Here is a 15,911-nt window from a genome sequence, read left to right on the forward strand (position 1 = left end):
TTTTCCTAGTGGACTGCCAAGAAGGCATATTATAAAATACACACGATTTCATCTCGGACACTCAAAAATAACACACAAACATCTCATATGAAACACTCAGCCGCCCACCTGTTTTTTCTGCAACAACCCTACTAGCATCCTCACTATAACTCATATAATAGAAACATGTCCATACTTAAACAACTTACGTCAGCAAATATACGCACACAAATTTTAGGGAGGTCTTAATCAATGTAAGTCACGATAACGTAAAAAAGTTTGTTAAGTTCCTTTGTAAACTCAACTTATATTTCCCAGTGTGACTAACATTATTGTAATTTTATAAATTTTTATTTTACTTTTACTTTTCTTACTACTTAATAGCTTTGTTAAACAATTTTTACACTTTGTATATAATAAGCTTGATGGCCAATGTTGCTAAAGCTAAATACTACATTGTCTAGGTTAATCGATTTAACCTTTTCAATAATAATAATAATAATAATAATAATAATAATATTGTCTCAGATTATCATTGCGTTTTCACCCTGAAGTAAATTTCCATCCCGAAAAACCACAATTTCGTCTTAAAAAGTAACGGTATGGCAACGCTTCTAACAAAATAACAAACATTATGAAACTTCAAAAATCCCCAAGTACGTCAAAAAATTTTGAGCGGAACTACCTCCTTTTTTATACCATGCTTGACACCTTTTGTGCTTTTTATTCGCCTTTACTTTTATAAATTTTGCTTGAAAGCAAATGTGAAACAAAATATGGCATACAAGCAGAGAGAGGAAGAGATAGCAAGAAAAAATTAAAACGACTTCGCGGTATGGATGCTGTTGTACTCTTCCACTCTGTTCTCAAACCCTTCGCCTATGTCGTGGCAGACTTGAATTCAAGAATAGTATGGTTTGCCCCCTTTTACATGCCGTTTTTATACTCAGTTGAGCAGAGCTCACAGAGTATATTAACTTTGATTGCATAACGGTTGGTTGTACAGGTATAAAGGAATCGAGATAGATATAGACTTCCATATATCAAAATCACCAGTATCGAAAAAAAATTCGATTGAGCCATGTCCGTCCGTCCGTCCGTCCGTCCGTCTGTCCGTTAACACGATAACTTGAGTAAATTTTGAGGTATCTTGATGAAATTTGGTATATAGGTTTCCGGGTACTCATCTCAGGTCGCTATTTAAAATGAACGATATCGGACAATAACCACGCCCACTTTTTCGATATCGAAAATTTCGAAAAATCTAAAAAGTGGGATAATTCATTACCAAATACGCATTAAGCGATGAAACTTGGTGGGTGAGTTGAGCTTATGACGCAGAATAGAAAACTAGTAAAATTTTGGACAATGGGCGTGGCACCGCCCACTTTTAAATGAAGGTAATTTAGAAGTTTTGCAAGCTGTAATTTGGTAGTCGTTGAGGATATCATGATGAAATTTGGCAGGAACGTTACTCTTATTACTTTATGTCTGCTTAATAAAAATTAGCAAAATCGGAAAACGACCACGCCCACTTTTTAAAAAAATTTTTTTTTAATTCAAATTTTAAATGAAAAGTTAATATCTTTACAGCATATAAGTAAATTATGCCAACATTCAACTCCAGTAATGATATGGTGCAACAAAATACAAAAATAAAAGAAAATTTCAAAATGGGCGTGGCTCCGCTCTTTTTCATTTAATTTGTCTAGGATGCTTTTAATGCCATAAGTCGAACAAAAATTAACCAATCCTTGTAAAATTTGGTAGAGGTTAGCTTCTAGGACGATAACTGTTTTCTGTGAAAAAGGGCGAAATCGGTTGAAGCCACGCCCATTTTTTATACATAGTCGACCGTCTGTCCTTCCACTCGGCCGCTAACACGATAACTTGAGCAAAAATCGATATATCTTTACTAAACTCAGTTCAGGTACTTATCTGAACTCACTTTGTATTGGTGTAAAAAATGGCCGAAATCCGACTATGACCACGCCCACTTTTTCGATATCGAAAATTACGAAAAATGAAAAAAATGCCATAATTATATACCAAATACGAAAAAAGGGATGAAACATGGTAATTGTATTGGTCTATTGACGCAAAATATAACTTTAGAAAAAAACTTGGTAAAATGGGTGTGACAACTACCATATTAAGTAGAAGAAAATGAAAAATTTTTGCAGGGCGAAATCAAAAGCCCTTGGAATCTTGGAAGGAATACTGTACGTGGTATTACATATATAAATAAATTAGCGGTACCCGACAGATGATTTTCTGGATCACCCTGGTCCACATTTTGGTAGGTATCTCGAAAACGCCTTCACATATACAACTAAGGGCCACTCCATTTTAAAACCCTCATTAATACCTTTAATTTGATACCCATATCGTACAAACACATTCTAGAGTCACCCCTGGTCCACGTTTATGGCGATATCTCGAAAAGGCGTCCACATATAGAACTAAGGCCCACTCCTTTTTAAAATACTCATTAACACCTTTAATTTGATACCCATATCGTACAAATAAATTCTAGAGTCACCCCTGGTCCACCTTTATGTCGATATCTCGAAAAGGCGTCCACCTATAGAACTAAGGCCCACGCCTTTTTAAAATACTTATTAACACCTTTCATTTGATACCCATATCGTACAAAAAAATTCTAGAGTCACCCCTGGCCCACTTTTATGGCGATATCTCGAAAAGGCATCCACCTATAAAACTAAGGCCCACTCCCTTTTAAAATACTCTTTAACACCTTTCATTTGATACACATGTCATACAAACAAATTCCAGGGTTACCCTAGGTTCCTTTTACAACATGGTGATTTCCCTTACTTTGTCTCCACAGCTCTCAACTGAGTATGTAATGTTCGGTTACACCCGAACTTAGCCTTCCTTACTTGTTTATACTCAGTTGAGCAGAGCTCGCAGAGTATATTAACTTTGATTGGATAACGGTTGGTTGTACAGGTATAAAGGAATCGCGATAGATATAGACTTCCATATATCAAAATCATCAGTATCGAAAAAAAATTTGATTGTGCCATGTCCGTCCGTCCGTCTGTCCGTTAACACGATAACTTGAGTAAATTTTGAAGTATCTCGATGAAATTTGGTATCTAGGTTCCTGGGCACTCATCTCAGATCGCTATTTAAAATGAACGAAATCGGACAATAACCACGCCCACTTTTTCGATATAGAAATTTTCGAAAAACAGAAAAAATGCGATAATTCATTGCCAAAGAGAGACAAGGCGATGAAACTTGGTAGGTGTGTTGACCTTATGACCCAGAATAGAAAATTAGTAAAATTTTGGACAATGGGCGTGGCACCGCCCACTTTTAAAGGAAGGTAATTTAAAAGTTTTGCAAGTTGTAATTTGGCAGTCGTTGAAGATATCATGATGAAATTTGGCAGGAACGTTACCCCTATTACTATATATATGTTTAATAAAAATTAGCAAAATCGGAGAACGACCACGCCCACTTTAAAAAAAATTGTTTTTAAAGTCAAATTTTAACAAAAATGTCAATATCTTTAAAGTATACAAGTAAATTATGTCAACATTCGACTCCAATAATGATATTGTGCAATAAAATACAAAAATAAAAGAAAACAAGTAAGGAAGGTTAAGTTCGGGTGTAACCGAACATTACATACTCAGTTCAGAGCTATGGTGACAACATAAGGGAAAATAACCATGTAGGAAAATGAACCGAGGGAAACCCTGGAATGTGTTTGTATGACATGGCTATCAAATGAAGGGCATTAAAGAGTATTTTATGAGGGAGTGGGCCATAGTTCTATAGGTGGACGCCATTTAGGGATATAGCCATTAAGGTGGATCAGGGTTGGCTCTAGAATGCGTTTGTACGATATGGGTATCAAATGAAAGGTGTTAATGAGTATTTTAAAAGGGAGTAATCCTTAGTTCCATAGGTGGACGCCGTTTCGAGATATCGCCATAAAGGTGGACCAGGGGTGACCATAGAATTTGTTTGTACAATATGGGTATCAAGAGAAAGGTGTTAATGAGTATTTTAAAAGGGAGTAATCCTGAGTTCCATAGGTGGACGCCGTTTCGAGATATCGCCATAAAGGTGGACCAGGGGTGACCCTAGAATTTGTTTGTACAATATGGGCATCAAACGAAAGGTGTTAATGAGTATTTTAAAAGGGAGTGGGCCTTAGTTCTATAGGTGGACGCCGTTTCGAAATATCGCCACAAAGGTGGACCAGGGGTGACTCTAGAATGTGTTTGTACGATATGGGTATCAAATTAAAGGTATTAATGAGGGTTTTAAAAGGGAGTGGTGGTTGTTGTATAGGTGGTCGCCTTTTCGAGATATCGCCATAAAGGTGAACCAAGGGTGACTCTAGAATGCGTTTGTACGATATGGGTATCAAATTAAAGGTGTTAATGAGGGTTTTAAAAGGGAGCGGTGGTTGTTGTATACGTGGTCGCCTTTTCGAGATATCGCCATAAAGGTGGACCAGGGGTGACTCTAGAATGCGTTTGTACGATATGGGTATCAAATGAAAGGTGTTAATGAGTATTTTAAAAGGGAGTAATTCTTAGATCCATAGGTGGACGCCGTTTCGAGATATCGCCATAAAGGTGGACCAGGGGGGACCCTAGAATTTGTTTGTACAATATGGGCATCAAACGAAAGGTGTTAATGAGTATTTTAAAAGGGAGTGGGCCTTAGTTCTATAGGTGAACGCCGTTTCGAAATATCGCCACAAAGGTGGACCAGGGGTGACTCTAGAATGTGTTTGTACGATATGGGTATCAAATTAAAGGTATTATTGAGGGTTTTAAAAGGGGTGGTGGTTGATGTATAGGTGGTCGCATTTTCGAGATATCTCCATCAAGGTGGACCAGGTGTGACCCTAGAATTTGTTTGTACAATATGGGCATCAAACGAAAGGTGTTAATGAGTATTTTAAAAGCGAGTGGGCCTTAGTTCTATAGGTGGATGCCGTTTCGAAATATCGCCACAAAGGTGGACCAGGGGTGACTCTAGAATGTGTTTGTACGATATGGGTATCAAATTAAAGGTATTAATGAGGGTTTTAAAAGGGAGTGGTGGTTGTTGTATAGGTGGTCGCATTTTCGAGATATCGCCATAAAGGTGGACCAGGGGTGACCCTAGAATTTGTTTGTACAATATGGGTATCGAAAGAAAGGTGTTAATGAGTATTTTAAAAGGGCGTGGGGCTTAGTTCTATAGGTGGACGCGTTTTCGAGATGTCGCCATAAAGGTGGACCAGGGGTGACTCTAGAATGGGTTTGTACGATATGGGTATCAAATTAAAGGTATTAATGAGAGTTTTAAAAGGGAGTGGTGGTAGTTGTATATGTGAAGGCGTTTTCCAGATATCGACCAAAATGTGGACCAGGGTGACCCAGAACATTATCTGTTGGATACCGCTAATTTATTTATATATGTAATACCTGCCAATATTTTAAGGGTTTTTTATTTCGCCCTGCAGAACTTTTTCATTTTCTTCTACTTAATATGGTAGGTGTCACAACTATTTTATAAAGTTTTTTCTAAAGTTATATTTCGCACCAATAAAACAATCCAATTAGCTTACCATGTTTCATCCCTTTTTTCGTATTTGGTATAGAATTATGGCATATTTTTCATTTTTCGTAATTTTCGATATCGAAAAAGTGGGCGTGGTCATAGTCGGATTTCCTTCATTTTTCATACCAAGATAAAGTGAGTTCAGATAAGTACGTGAACTGAGTTTAGTAAAGATATATCGATTTTTGCTCAAGTTATCGTGTTAACGGCCATGCGGAAGGACAGACGGACGACTGTGTATAAAAGCTAGGCGTGACATCAACCGATTTCGCCCATTTTCACAGAAAACAGTTAACGCCATAAAATCTATGCCCCTACCAAATTTCAAAAGGATTGGTTAATTTTTGTTCGACTTATGGCGTTAAAAGTATCCTAGACAAATTAAATGAAAAAGGGCGGAGCCACGCCCATTTTTAAATTTTCTTTTATTTTTGTATTTTGTTGCACCATATCATTACTGGAGTTGAATCTTGACATAATTTACTTATATACTGTAAAGATATTAAATTTTTTGTTAAAATTTTACTTTAAAAAAAAAATTTTTTTAAAAGTGGGCGTGGTCCTTCTCCGATTTTGCTAATTTTTATTAAGCGTACATATAGTAATAAGAGTAACGTTCCTGCTAAATTTCATCATGATATCTTCAACGACTGCCAAATTACAGCTTGCAAAAATTTTAAATTACCTTCTTTTAAAAGTGGGCGGTGCCACGCCCATTGTCCAAAATTTTACTAATTTTCTATTCTGCGTCATAGGTTCAACTCATCTACTAAGTTTCGTCGCTTTATCTGTCTTTTGTAATGAATTATCGCACTTTTTCGGTTTTTCGAAATTTTCGATATCGAAAAAGTGGGCGTGATTATAGTCCGATATCGTTCATTTTAAATACCGATCTGAGATGAGTGGTCAGGAACCCACATACCAAATTTCATCAAGATACCTCAAAATTTACTCAAGTTATCGTGTTAACGGACGGACGGACGGACATGGCTCAATCAAATTTTTTTTCGATCCTGATTATTTTGATATATGGAAGTCTATATCTATCTCGATTCCTTTATATATGTACAACCAACCGTTATCCAATCAAACTTAATATACTCTGTGAGCTCTGCTCAACTGAGTATAATTAAAAAATGGGCGTGGCTCCCCCTTTTTTCATTTAATTTGTCTAGGATACTTTTAATGCCATAAGTCGAACAAAAATTTACCAATCCTTGTGAAATTTGGTAGGGGCTTAGATTCTAGGACGAAAACTGTTTTCTGTGAAAAAGGCGGAAATCGGTTGAAGCCACGCCCAGTTTTTTTACACAGTCGTCCGTCTGTGCTTCCGCTCGGCCGTTAATACGATAACTTTAGCAAAAATCGATATATCTTTACTGAACTCAGTTCTCGTACTTATCTGAACTCACTTTGTATTGGTGTAAAAAATGGACGAAATCCGACATGACCACGCCCACTTTTTGAATGTCGAAATTTCCGAAAAATTAAAAAAATGCCATAATTCTATACCAAATACGAAAAAATTGATGAAACATGGTAATTGGATTGGTTTGTTGACGCAAAATATAACTTTAGAAAAAAACTTTGTAAAATGGGTGTGACCATATTAAGTAGAAGTAAATGAAAAATTCTGCAGGGCTTTGAATCTTGGCAGGAATACCGTTCGTGGTATTATATATATAAATAAATTAGCGGTACCCGACAGATGATGTTCTGGGTCACCCTGGTCCACATTTTGGTCGATATCTCGAAAACGCCTTCACATATAGAACTACCACCACTCCCTTTTAAAACCCTCATTAATACCTTTAATTTGATACCCATATCGTACAAACACATTATAGAGTCACCCCTGGTCAACCTGTATGGCGATATCTCAAAAAGGCGTCCACCTATAGAACTAAGGCCCACTCCCTTTTAAAATACTCATTAACACCTTTCATTTGATACCCACGCCCTTTTAAAAAACACATTAACACCTTTCATTTGATACCCATATCGTACAAACAAATTCTAGGGTCACCCCTGGTCCACCTTTATGACGATATCTCGAAAAAGCATCCAACAATAGAACTAAGGCCCACTCCCTTTTAAAATACTCATTAAAACCTTTCATTTGATACACATATCGTACAAACAAATTCTAGGGTCAGCCCTAGTCCACCTTTATGGCGTTCACCTATAGAACTATTACCCACTCCCTCTTAAAATTATCTTTAATACCTTCCATTTGATACACATGTCATACAAATACATTCCAGGGTCCTAGGTTCATTTTCCTACATGGTGATTTTCCTTTATTTTGTCTCCATAGCTCTCAACTGAGTATGTAATGTTCGGTTACACCCGAACTTAGCCTTCCTTACTTGTTATTTCACACTTTCGTTCAAGAAAAAATGGCAAAAGTAAATGGGAATAGAAAACACCAAAGGGAGTGCTAGCAGAATTGAATTCAAGAATTCTATAATGTAATTCAATAATCCGAAGTCGGCAACAAGAATTTGCTCTTTTGTTACTATTTACAAAAAACGAAAAATTACCCCCAAGCATTCGAAATATTTTTGCGCAGAATACTTTCAGAGTTGATTGCACTCGCCTTCGCTAAGAAAGAATTTAGATAAAAAAATATACTCGCGCAAAACATCTTTTTAGTTAATTCTTATCTGTGTACAACAAAAACATCAAAATTACAACAACCACATGGAAATTTTAAACTTTTTTTGCAAATATCTCTTGAAAGCGTGAAAATGTTTCTCTCCCGCCTTCGGATTATTGCTTCCGAGGTTAAAACGCGTCTTTTGACACGTCTCCCAACAGTTATGGACATGTTTTAGCAATCGACCCCTGTGGTAAATTATTACCTTCCATTTCTTTCTACATTTAATGATAAAATTTAAAAAAATGGCGATCATTTTTCCTGAAAAAATACTAAAACCTTAAAACATACACAAATATCTATCAATGTAGAGCAAACCGAATCAAAGATTTTACTGATTTTGCATATGTGGAGCCCAGTAGCCCTCGTACATTTTAAAATTGCATAATTTTCAACACAAACATAATAATATAATTTCTTAAGATAAAAAAGTAGTTCCTGCGGTATACATATATGCTTGTCGGGGAAGTTTTTTATCACTTCCATTCAATTTTTTGCATTTAAATAGAAAATTGTAAAATTTCCTGCAACTTTTAACAGCAGGTCGCCAACATAAAATCCCGCTCGAATCATTTTAAATTTAAAATACTTTTTTACAGATAAAATAGGGATGAAGTTGACTATAACAGACTTACGATGATGCTTAATTTAGAAAAATGTTTGAACCAATAAAACTCTATTTTAATTCGAATATGACTACGGACCAATTAATAAAACTTCTTACTTTCATAATCATTAACAGGTTCGAATACACTTTGGACGTGAGCGACGTGCAGTTGATGTGGGATATGTGCCGTTATGAGCAAGCATGGCAGGTTGACCGGACTAGCGTTTGGTGCGCCGTAAGTATATACCTAACTTGTTCCCATCTCTTTTCCCTTGTAGGTAAGTAGGTAGGTGAAATGGCTGCGACCCTGGTCGCCCAAGTAGCTATTTAAAGCCGTTTTGATGCCATGTAACTCGTCTAAAACCTACGGAATGTTACGGTCAATGTATTACAACCAGCCAGAGTTGTTGATAAAATTAAGAATATTCGGGATTGCTATCACAGATAACCCTCTGAGGTCTTCTAGAAACGGGGTTCCAAGGAACGTTAGCCGCGCTCTAGCTAGAGCCGGGCATTTACACATAAAGTGTTCTACTGTCTCCCTGGCATTTGGATTTTTGCAGCTTCTGCAGTAGTTGTTATACGGATTGCCCATCTTTTCCGGATGCGTACCTACTGCCCAATGACCGGTGCAGACTGCTACCAGTTTGCGTGTGTTAGCCCTGGATTTGTTCAGAAGACTTCTCGTCCTCTTTCCATCATAATTTGGCCAAATTGATTTTGATATTGCACAAGTGGTGATGTTATTCCACTTTGTTTGTGCTTTCTTCAAGTAGAAGCTTTGGATATTCCCCTTGGCTAGTGCTAAGGGTATGCCTACTTCGACACTGGTTACTTCCTCGTTCATTTCCGATGAGCCCCTGCGTGCTAGCTCGTCGGCCTTCTCGTTACCCTCTATCCCCCATGACCCTGGACCCAGATAACGCGTAATTCTAGATAGGTGGATAACTGGGATATGAGTCGCTTACAAGCCAACACTAATTTTGAGTTAATGCGTGGCGAGGAAAGCGCTTTTATCGCTGCTTGGCTATCCGACAGGATGCAAACTTTACCAGCTACATTCAAGTCCTCCAGTAATTTACAGGCTTGCCAAATCGCGACGATTTCTGCTTGAAACACGCTGCAGTGCGATGGGAGTCTGAATGATGCAGACACTCCCGATTTCATCTTGGAGCCGTCAATGTAGATTTGGATGTCGTCGACCCTTATGCCCGGGTTTCTCTTCCACTCGTTCCTGCTTGGAATGGCGTTATTACAACCATACTCAAACCTCAGTTTGCGAGGGTAGTAATATGTCTCGGTACTACATGTACCATCCGGAAGTTTCTTTAGGATACTACTATGCACTTGCTGAGTATCCTTCCAACACCCAGACTCCCTGAGTCTCAGTGCGGTTTGTGACGATGTAAAAAGTATATGCAAGTCGATCGGAAGCAGGTGCAAAATGGGGTCTAAAGCAGTTGTGGGGCAAGTGCGTCCGGCCCCTATAGCACCAACGCACGCAATGCGCTGGACTTTTTGCAGGCTGGTGAGATTGTAGCTCTTACTTAGAGCTTCCCACCAGACTATGGAACCATAGGTAAGCACCGGTCGCCCCACCGCCTCGTACATCCAAAGTACCATGCTTGGCTTGAGTCATCATTTCTTACCAAACATTGATTTGCAGGCATAGAAGGCGATGCAGGCCTTCCGTACCCGCTCTTCGATGCATACTTTCCAATTCAACTTGCAGTCAATTGTTAGTCCCAGATACTTGGTACTCGATGACAGGGTTAGTTGCTGGCCGTTTATGAATGCTAGTCTGAAGACAGGTGGCTTGTACTTCCTCGTGAAGAGAAGCAGGTCCGTCTTGTCGGAATTTAACCCAGCCCACATCCCTGTGCCCACCTGCTAAGTTTAGCCAAGGCCTCTTCCATGATTTCGTTCATTACGGAGGGGAAAGGACCAGAGGCCAATATAGCCACGTCGTCGGCATACGCCACGATCTTAACCCCCCTGCGTTAAATTTTCCTAGGATTTCATTTATGGTGATCAACCAAAGCAGAGGTGAAAGCATACAAAAATACTTCTCTAGGCGGAGCATCATTTATCATTCGCATAACATGGCCGGCCTAGCCAGGATAGCTGCTATGTTTAATTCCCTGGACTATGACGATGTTTGCGTAAAGCTCGCACACCCCATCATTGAATATTATTTGGTACTCGCTATCACACAGTGCCGCCTTTTGGGATTTTTCTTTGCAAAAATCATAAATTTTGAACCATTCAAGATATTTTAAAGATTTAAACTAATCCTGAAAGATATTGTTGAGCTTTGAATTTTTTAAAACTCAGGGTGTTACAATAACAGGATGCAAAATGAAAAACAAAATGTCCATGCCTTAGCATGACAATGTACTCAAAAATTCATCATATTAAATTTAAATATTTTTGAAAAAAATCAAAACAAAATATTTTTTAAATAATTTTAATTTTAATTTATTTGGATTAAAGTCGACACAGAAACAATGCGGTCGACTACTAAGATATATAAAGCATAAAATGAATGTTACAATTAAAAATAATTAAATTCAACCATACATATGAAAGAAAGTACAAAATATCAGGCCAGACGTAACAGTATTGAATTATGTAACTCGGAAAACGAACATTCAAAACTGATGCAGTTATACAAGTTGTTGTAGTGCGAACACCAGCTTCGCAGTGGATTATTTTTGGCAAAGTTTTGCCGGCAAAGTGGTAAATAAAAAGGCGCAAAGTGCCTGGACGTTCTACCAGGAACAGCAAAATTTAGTCGACTAACAAGATCAGATGAGTCGATCTCGCCCATAATGAGCTTGTGAATGAACATTACCCCGAGTAAAGTTCTTCGAATTTCTAAAGTTGGCAGATTTATAAGGAGTAGCCTATTTCTATATGGTGGCAAATGCACACTAGAATCCCAGTTAAGACCACGTAGTGCAAATATAATGAATTGCTGCTGTACTGACTCAATACATTTTGTAAAGTTTTGATACCCTAGGCACCAGACACACGAACAATACTCTAAGATTGGGCGTACCAACGATGTGTAGAGGGTCTTAGTCAGATACGGATCATTAAACTCCTTAGCCCATCGCTTCACAAAACCAAGTATACCCGTTGCTTTGCTTACCATTGATGAAATATGCGTATTAAAAGTCAGTTTAGGGCCAAAAAGAACGCCTAGATCACTTACTACAGTTATATGCTCCAAAGGCATGCTGTTTAACTTGGCTTCACTCGGTGAAATATCATTAGTTTGCACTTCGAGCAATTCAAGACTAGTAAATTTGCAGTACACCAGCATTGAAATGAGTCCAAGTCTGGCTGAAGAAACTCCACACGGGAAGACTCCGAAGGCAAGTACGAGTAACAAAGTTTAACATCACCCGCATACATAAGAGTTCGGGAATGTATGAGAGTTTGTGGGTAAGTCATTTATAAACAAGGTAAAAAGTAACGGACCCAAATGACTACCCTGAGGCACACCAGACGTTACATCAAACAACCTAGAAAGACTGTTTTTAAACAAAACTTGTTGAGTCCGATTCGCGAGATAGCTTTCGAGCCATGCAAGTAAATGCTTCGGAAATCCAAGTAAATCAAGTTTGTAAACTAAAAGCTCATGATTGACAGAGTCAAACGCTTTACTGCTGTCAACTTAAATAAATATTTTGTTCATAGTATTACTGATATTTGTAATAATATAGAGGTATTTGATAGAGAAGTATATATAACTAATTAAAGAAACTGCGTTTTTAAATTTATCAAAGTTGGATCAGATGACATCGCTGAACTTGTCAGTAAGTTCAAAGCTGTGAGAGGTGGAAAAAAATTGTTATCAGATTGTGTGGTGAAAGATGCAACCCCTATTTAGGCTTCTTCTATTCTCAAATAGTAAATGAAAGTTTAAGTAGTGGCATAGTGCCTAGTATGTGGAAAACTTCAACAATTGTTCCCATAGAGAAAGTTAAAAATACTATTAAAGCAGATGAGTTACGGCCCATAAAAATGAAAAAATTTTAGAACTTGTGGTAAAGAACCAATTGGTTCAGTACTTAGAAAAAAATAAGATACTTATACATCAACAATCAGGCTTTAGAAAAAATCATTCCTGTGAAGCAGCATTAAATATGGTTTTAGCTGAATGGAAAGATGATCTTAGTAATAAAATGTCGATTTTAGCAGTTTTTGTTGACCTTAAAAGAGCTTTTGAAACCATAGATATTAAAATACTAGTGGAAAAATTATCAGACATAGGCATTCAAGGTTTAGAACTAGACTGGTTTAAAAGTTTTTTAAGCAACCGTAAACAAAGAACAATCATTGGCTCATCGTTGTCAGATGAAGTGGATGTTAGGGTTGGGCTTCCACAAGGCTCTGTCCTCGCTCCAATTTTATTCAACATTTACATTAATGATATTAATTCAAGTTTGAAATATAGTTCAATAAAATTGTTTGCTGACGATGCACTAATTTGGATAAGTGGTAGAAATGAAAATGATTTAAGAAATAAATTACAAAGTGACTTAAATGCCCTTTATATTTGGTTGTGCGCTAACAAACTTAAACCTAATATCGAAAAAACTAAATACATGTTAATAACTAGAAATAATGTTTCCGGTATTGGTACTCTCAAAATAAATAATTCAGAAATTGAAAACGTAGATTCTATTAAATACCTTGGTATCGTAATAGATCGTAAATTAAAATTCAACGCCCATGTCGCTTATATAACAAATAAAATAGCAACTAAAATATGGTTTATGCAAAGAACCTGCAAAAACTTAAGTAATTACTATAAAACTAAAGTATATCGATCCGTTGTTGAACCTTACTTTTTTTTTTAAACAAAAGTTATGATACCCCAATAAAAGATATGCTACTTAGTTTAAATTGGATGAGTGTCAAGCAACAAATATTTTTCTTTACGATGAAGTTTATATACAATATAAAAACCAGAAATTTACCTGAATACTTAAGAACAAATATTAGAATTAATTATGATGTCCACGGAAGAAGTACAAGACAAAGAAATGATTTCAAATTACCTAATTATAAAACAGAATCTGAACAGAATAGTCTTTTTTACAAAGGGTTAAAATGCTTCAATGAACTACCTGAATACATAAAAAATAGTGATAATAATTTGTTTAAAAAAAGGTTATACACTTACGTCAAATCTATGAGGATAAAATAAATACTAAGATCTGAGCTGGTTTGTGATACGTATTCCTATTTTGTATATCTAATTTTAAAATTACAAATTTCCACGTTTATATATATATATATATATATATACATATATCTATTTAAACTGATGTACCTATTGTTAAACTACTGTACCTATTGTTAATTAATGCAATATTTTTTTTTTTTCAATTGTATAAGCTAGGCTCTTCGAGTCGTAATAAATAAATGAAATGAAATGAAGTCGGTATAGATCACATCCATTTGCCTATTGTTTAAAAATCCATCCATTACAAAAGAAGTAAACTGTAGCAAGTTGGTAGTAGTTGATCTACGCGGCGCAAAACCATGCTGGCAGCGCGATAATATGGAGCTACACATGTGTTGAAGTTGACATGTAATTATTCGCTCAAATGTTTTGGGAATAGCTGAAAGCTTAGATATATATTTTTGTGCAAATAATAAATGATTTCTTCCAAATCAATGGAAAAGTGACAGATTCCACAGATAATTGGAATAATTTATGTATCGGCTCAGATAAGTTAACTGCACAGTATTTTAGTACACAACTAGGAACACCATCTGGACCCGGAGAAAAAATCGGTTTCAAACCGAGAAAGCTCTGAAGAACAGTATTGTTATCAATTACTGGATTAGGAATGCAATTAAAACTTTCCAAGTTGTAGGAGTGTTGACCGGGTTGAAATCGTTTAGATGAGTAGGTCGACTTGAAGAATTCTGCAAATAATTCCGCAATATCATTATCAGAACTAGCATTCTTGCAACCAAAAGAAAAGGTAGCTGGAAAACCACATGTTTTCCTCTTGGAATTAACAAAACTGTAAAACCTTTTCGGATTGTTGAAAAATTGAAATTTACAACTGCTTAAGTACAACTTATAACATTGTTGGTTTAGACAATGAAAGTTGCAACGAGCAACCGATTATTTAGAAAAATCGGCAGAAAATCCCGATCCTTGAAACGTTTATAAAGCCTAGATTTAACATTATTGAGTCTTATAAGTTGTCTTGTGAACCAAGGTGGTTTACTTGTTCCAGCACTAACACATCGAAGGGGAACACAGCTTTCAAAGAAGCCATCAAGAATACGGTAAAATAATGAAGTCTATGAGTCGACGTCATTACTCGAATAAAGATCTGACCAGTCATGAGTAGCAATCAATTCGTTGAGCTTTATGAAGTCCGCCTTATAAAAACATCTTGAGCGGGACCGAGATTTAAATTTTGTAAAGCACAGCTCCTTAGGAGTCTGAACAATATAAATTGCTATTTCAAGCGTAGGATGTAAGGGATCTTCTGGAAAAGATAAAGGAGAAATATGATTGAGAGCAACACCCGCTGATTCATCCACAAATACCAGGTCAAGAATCATGTTTTTACAATTTAAAACATTGTTGATCTGTACGGGAGATGTATCTAAAATATTCTTAACGAAATCATGCTAACAGATGGGAGTCAAAGTGTTTGGTCGCTCAAGCTAATCCAATTTACCGATGGTAAGTTGAAATCACCAAGAACGACTAAGCGATCTTTGTCTCGCAACTGAGAGTACAAGTTTCGAAAAGCTAAATTATGGCAATTGTAAACATACATATACGACCGGGGCGGAATATATGAGCAACAAATATATAAGCTAAAACATCGCAGGGAAATCTTTACTGCTATAGACTCAATATCAAATGCGTTGTCCGACAACAGCAACTCGGATGAAAGGCTTGAGTCCATAGCAATAAGAACACCGCCTGCTCTAGATATACGATCAGCCGGTAAACGACGTAGTTACTTGAAAAAAGCGCAGCGTTAAAATTGTCCGGTTTTAACCAGGTTTCGGTGAAAG

The 15,911-nt window shown here is 36.8% G+C and overlaps 1 protein-coding gene across 9 annotated transcripts in view; it reads left to right on the top strand.

Annotated features, from left to right (window-relative positions):
• Positions 1 to 15,911, top strand: part of Mipp1 (Multiple inositol polyphosphate phosphatase 1) — a 1,171,163-nt gene that overhangs the window by 976,515 nt on the left and 178,737 nt on the right. For all 9 annotated transcript variants that reach the window (XM_067757520.1, XM_067757518.1, XM_067757523.1 and 6 more), the window contains one exon: positions 8,979 to 9,078. In XM_067757520.1, the coding sequence (XP_067613621.1) occupies positions 8,979 to 9,078 (100 nt within the window). The remainder of the gene's footprint in view (positions 1 to 8,978; positions 9,079 to 15,911) is intronic.

Source organism: Eurosta solidaginis, chromosome 5, assembly GCF_040869045.1.
Source record: "Eurosta solidaginis isolate ZX-2024a chromosome 5, ASM4086904v1, whole genome shotgun sequence".
Classification (NCBI taxonomy): domain Eukaryota; kingdom Metazoa; phylum Arthropoda; class Insecta; order Diptera; family Tephritidae; genus Eurosta; species Eurosta solidaginis.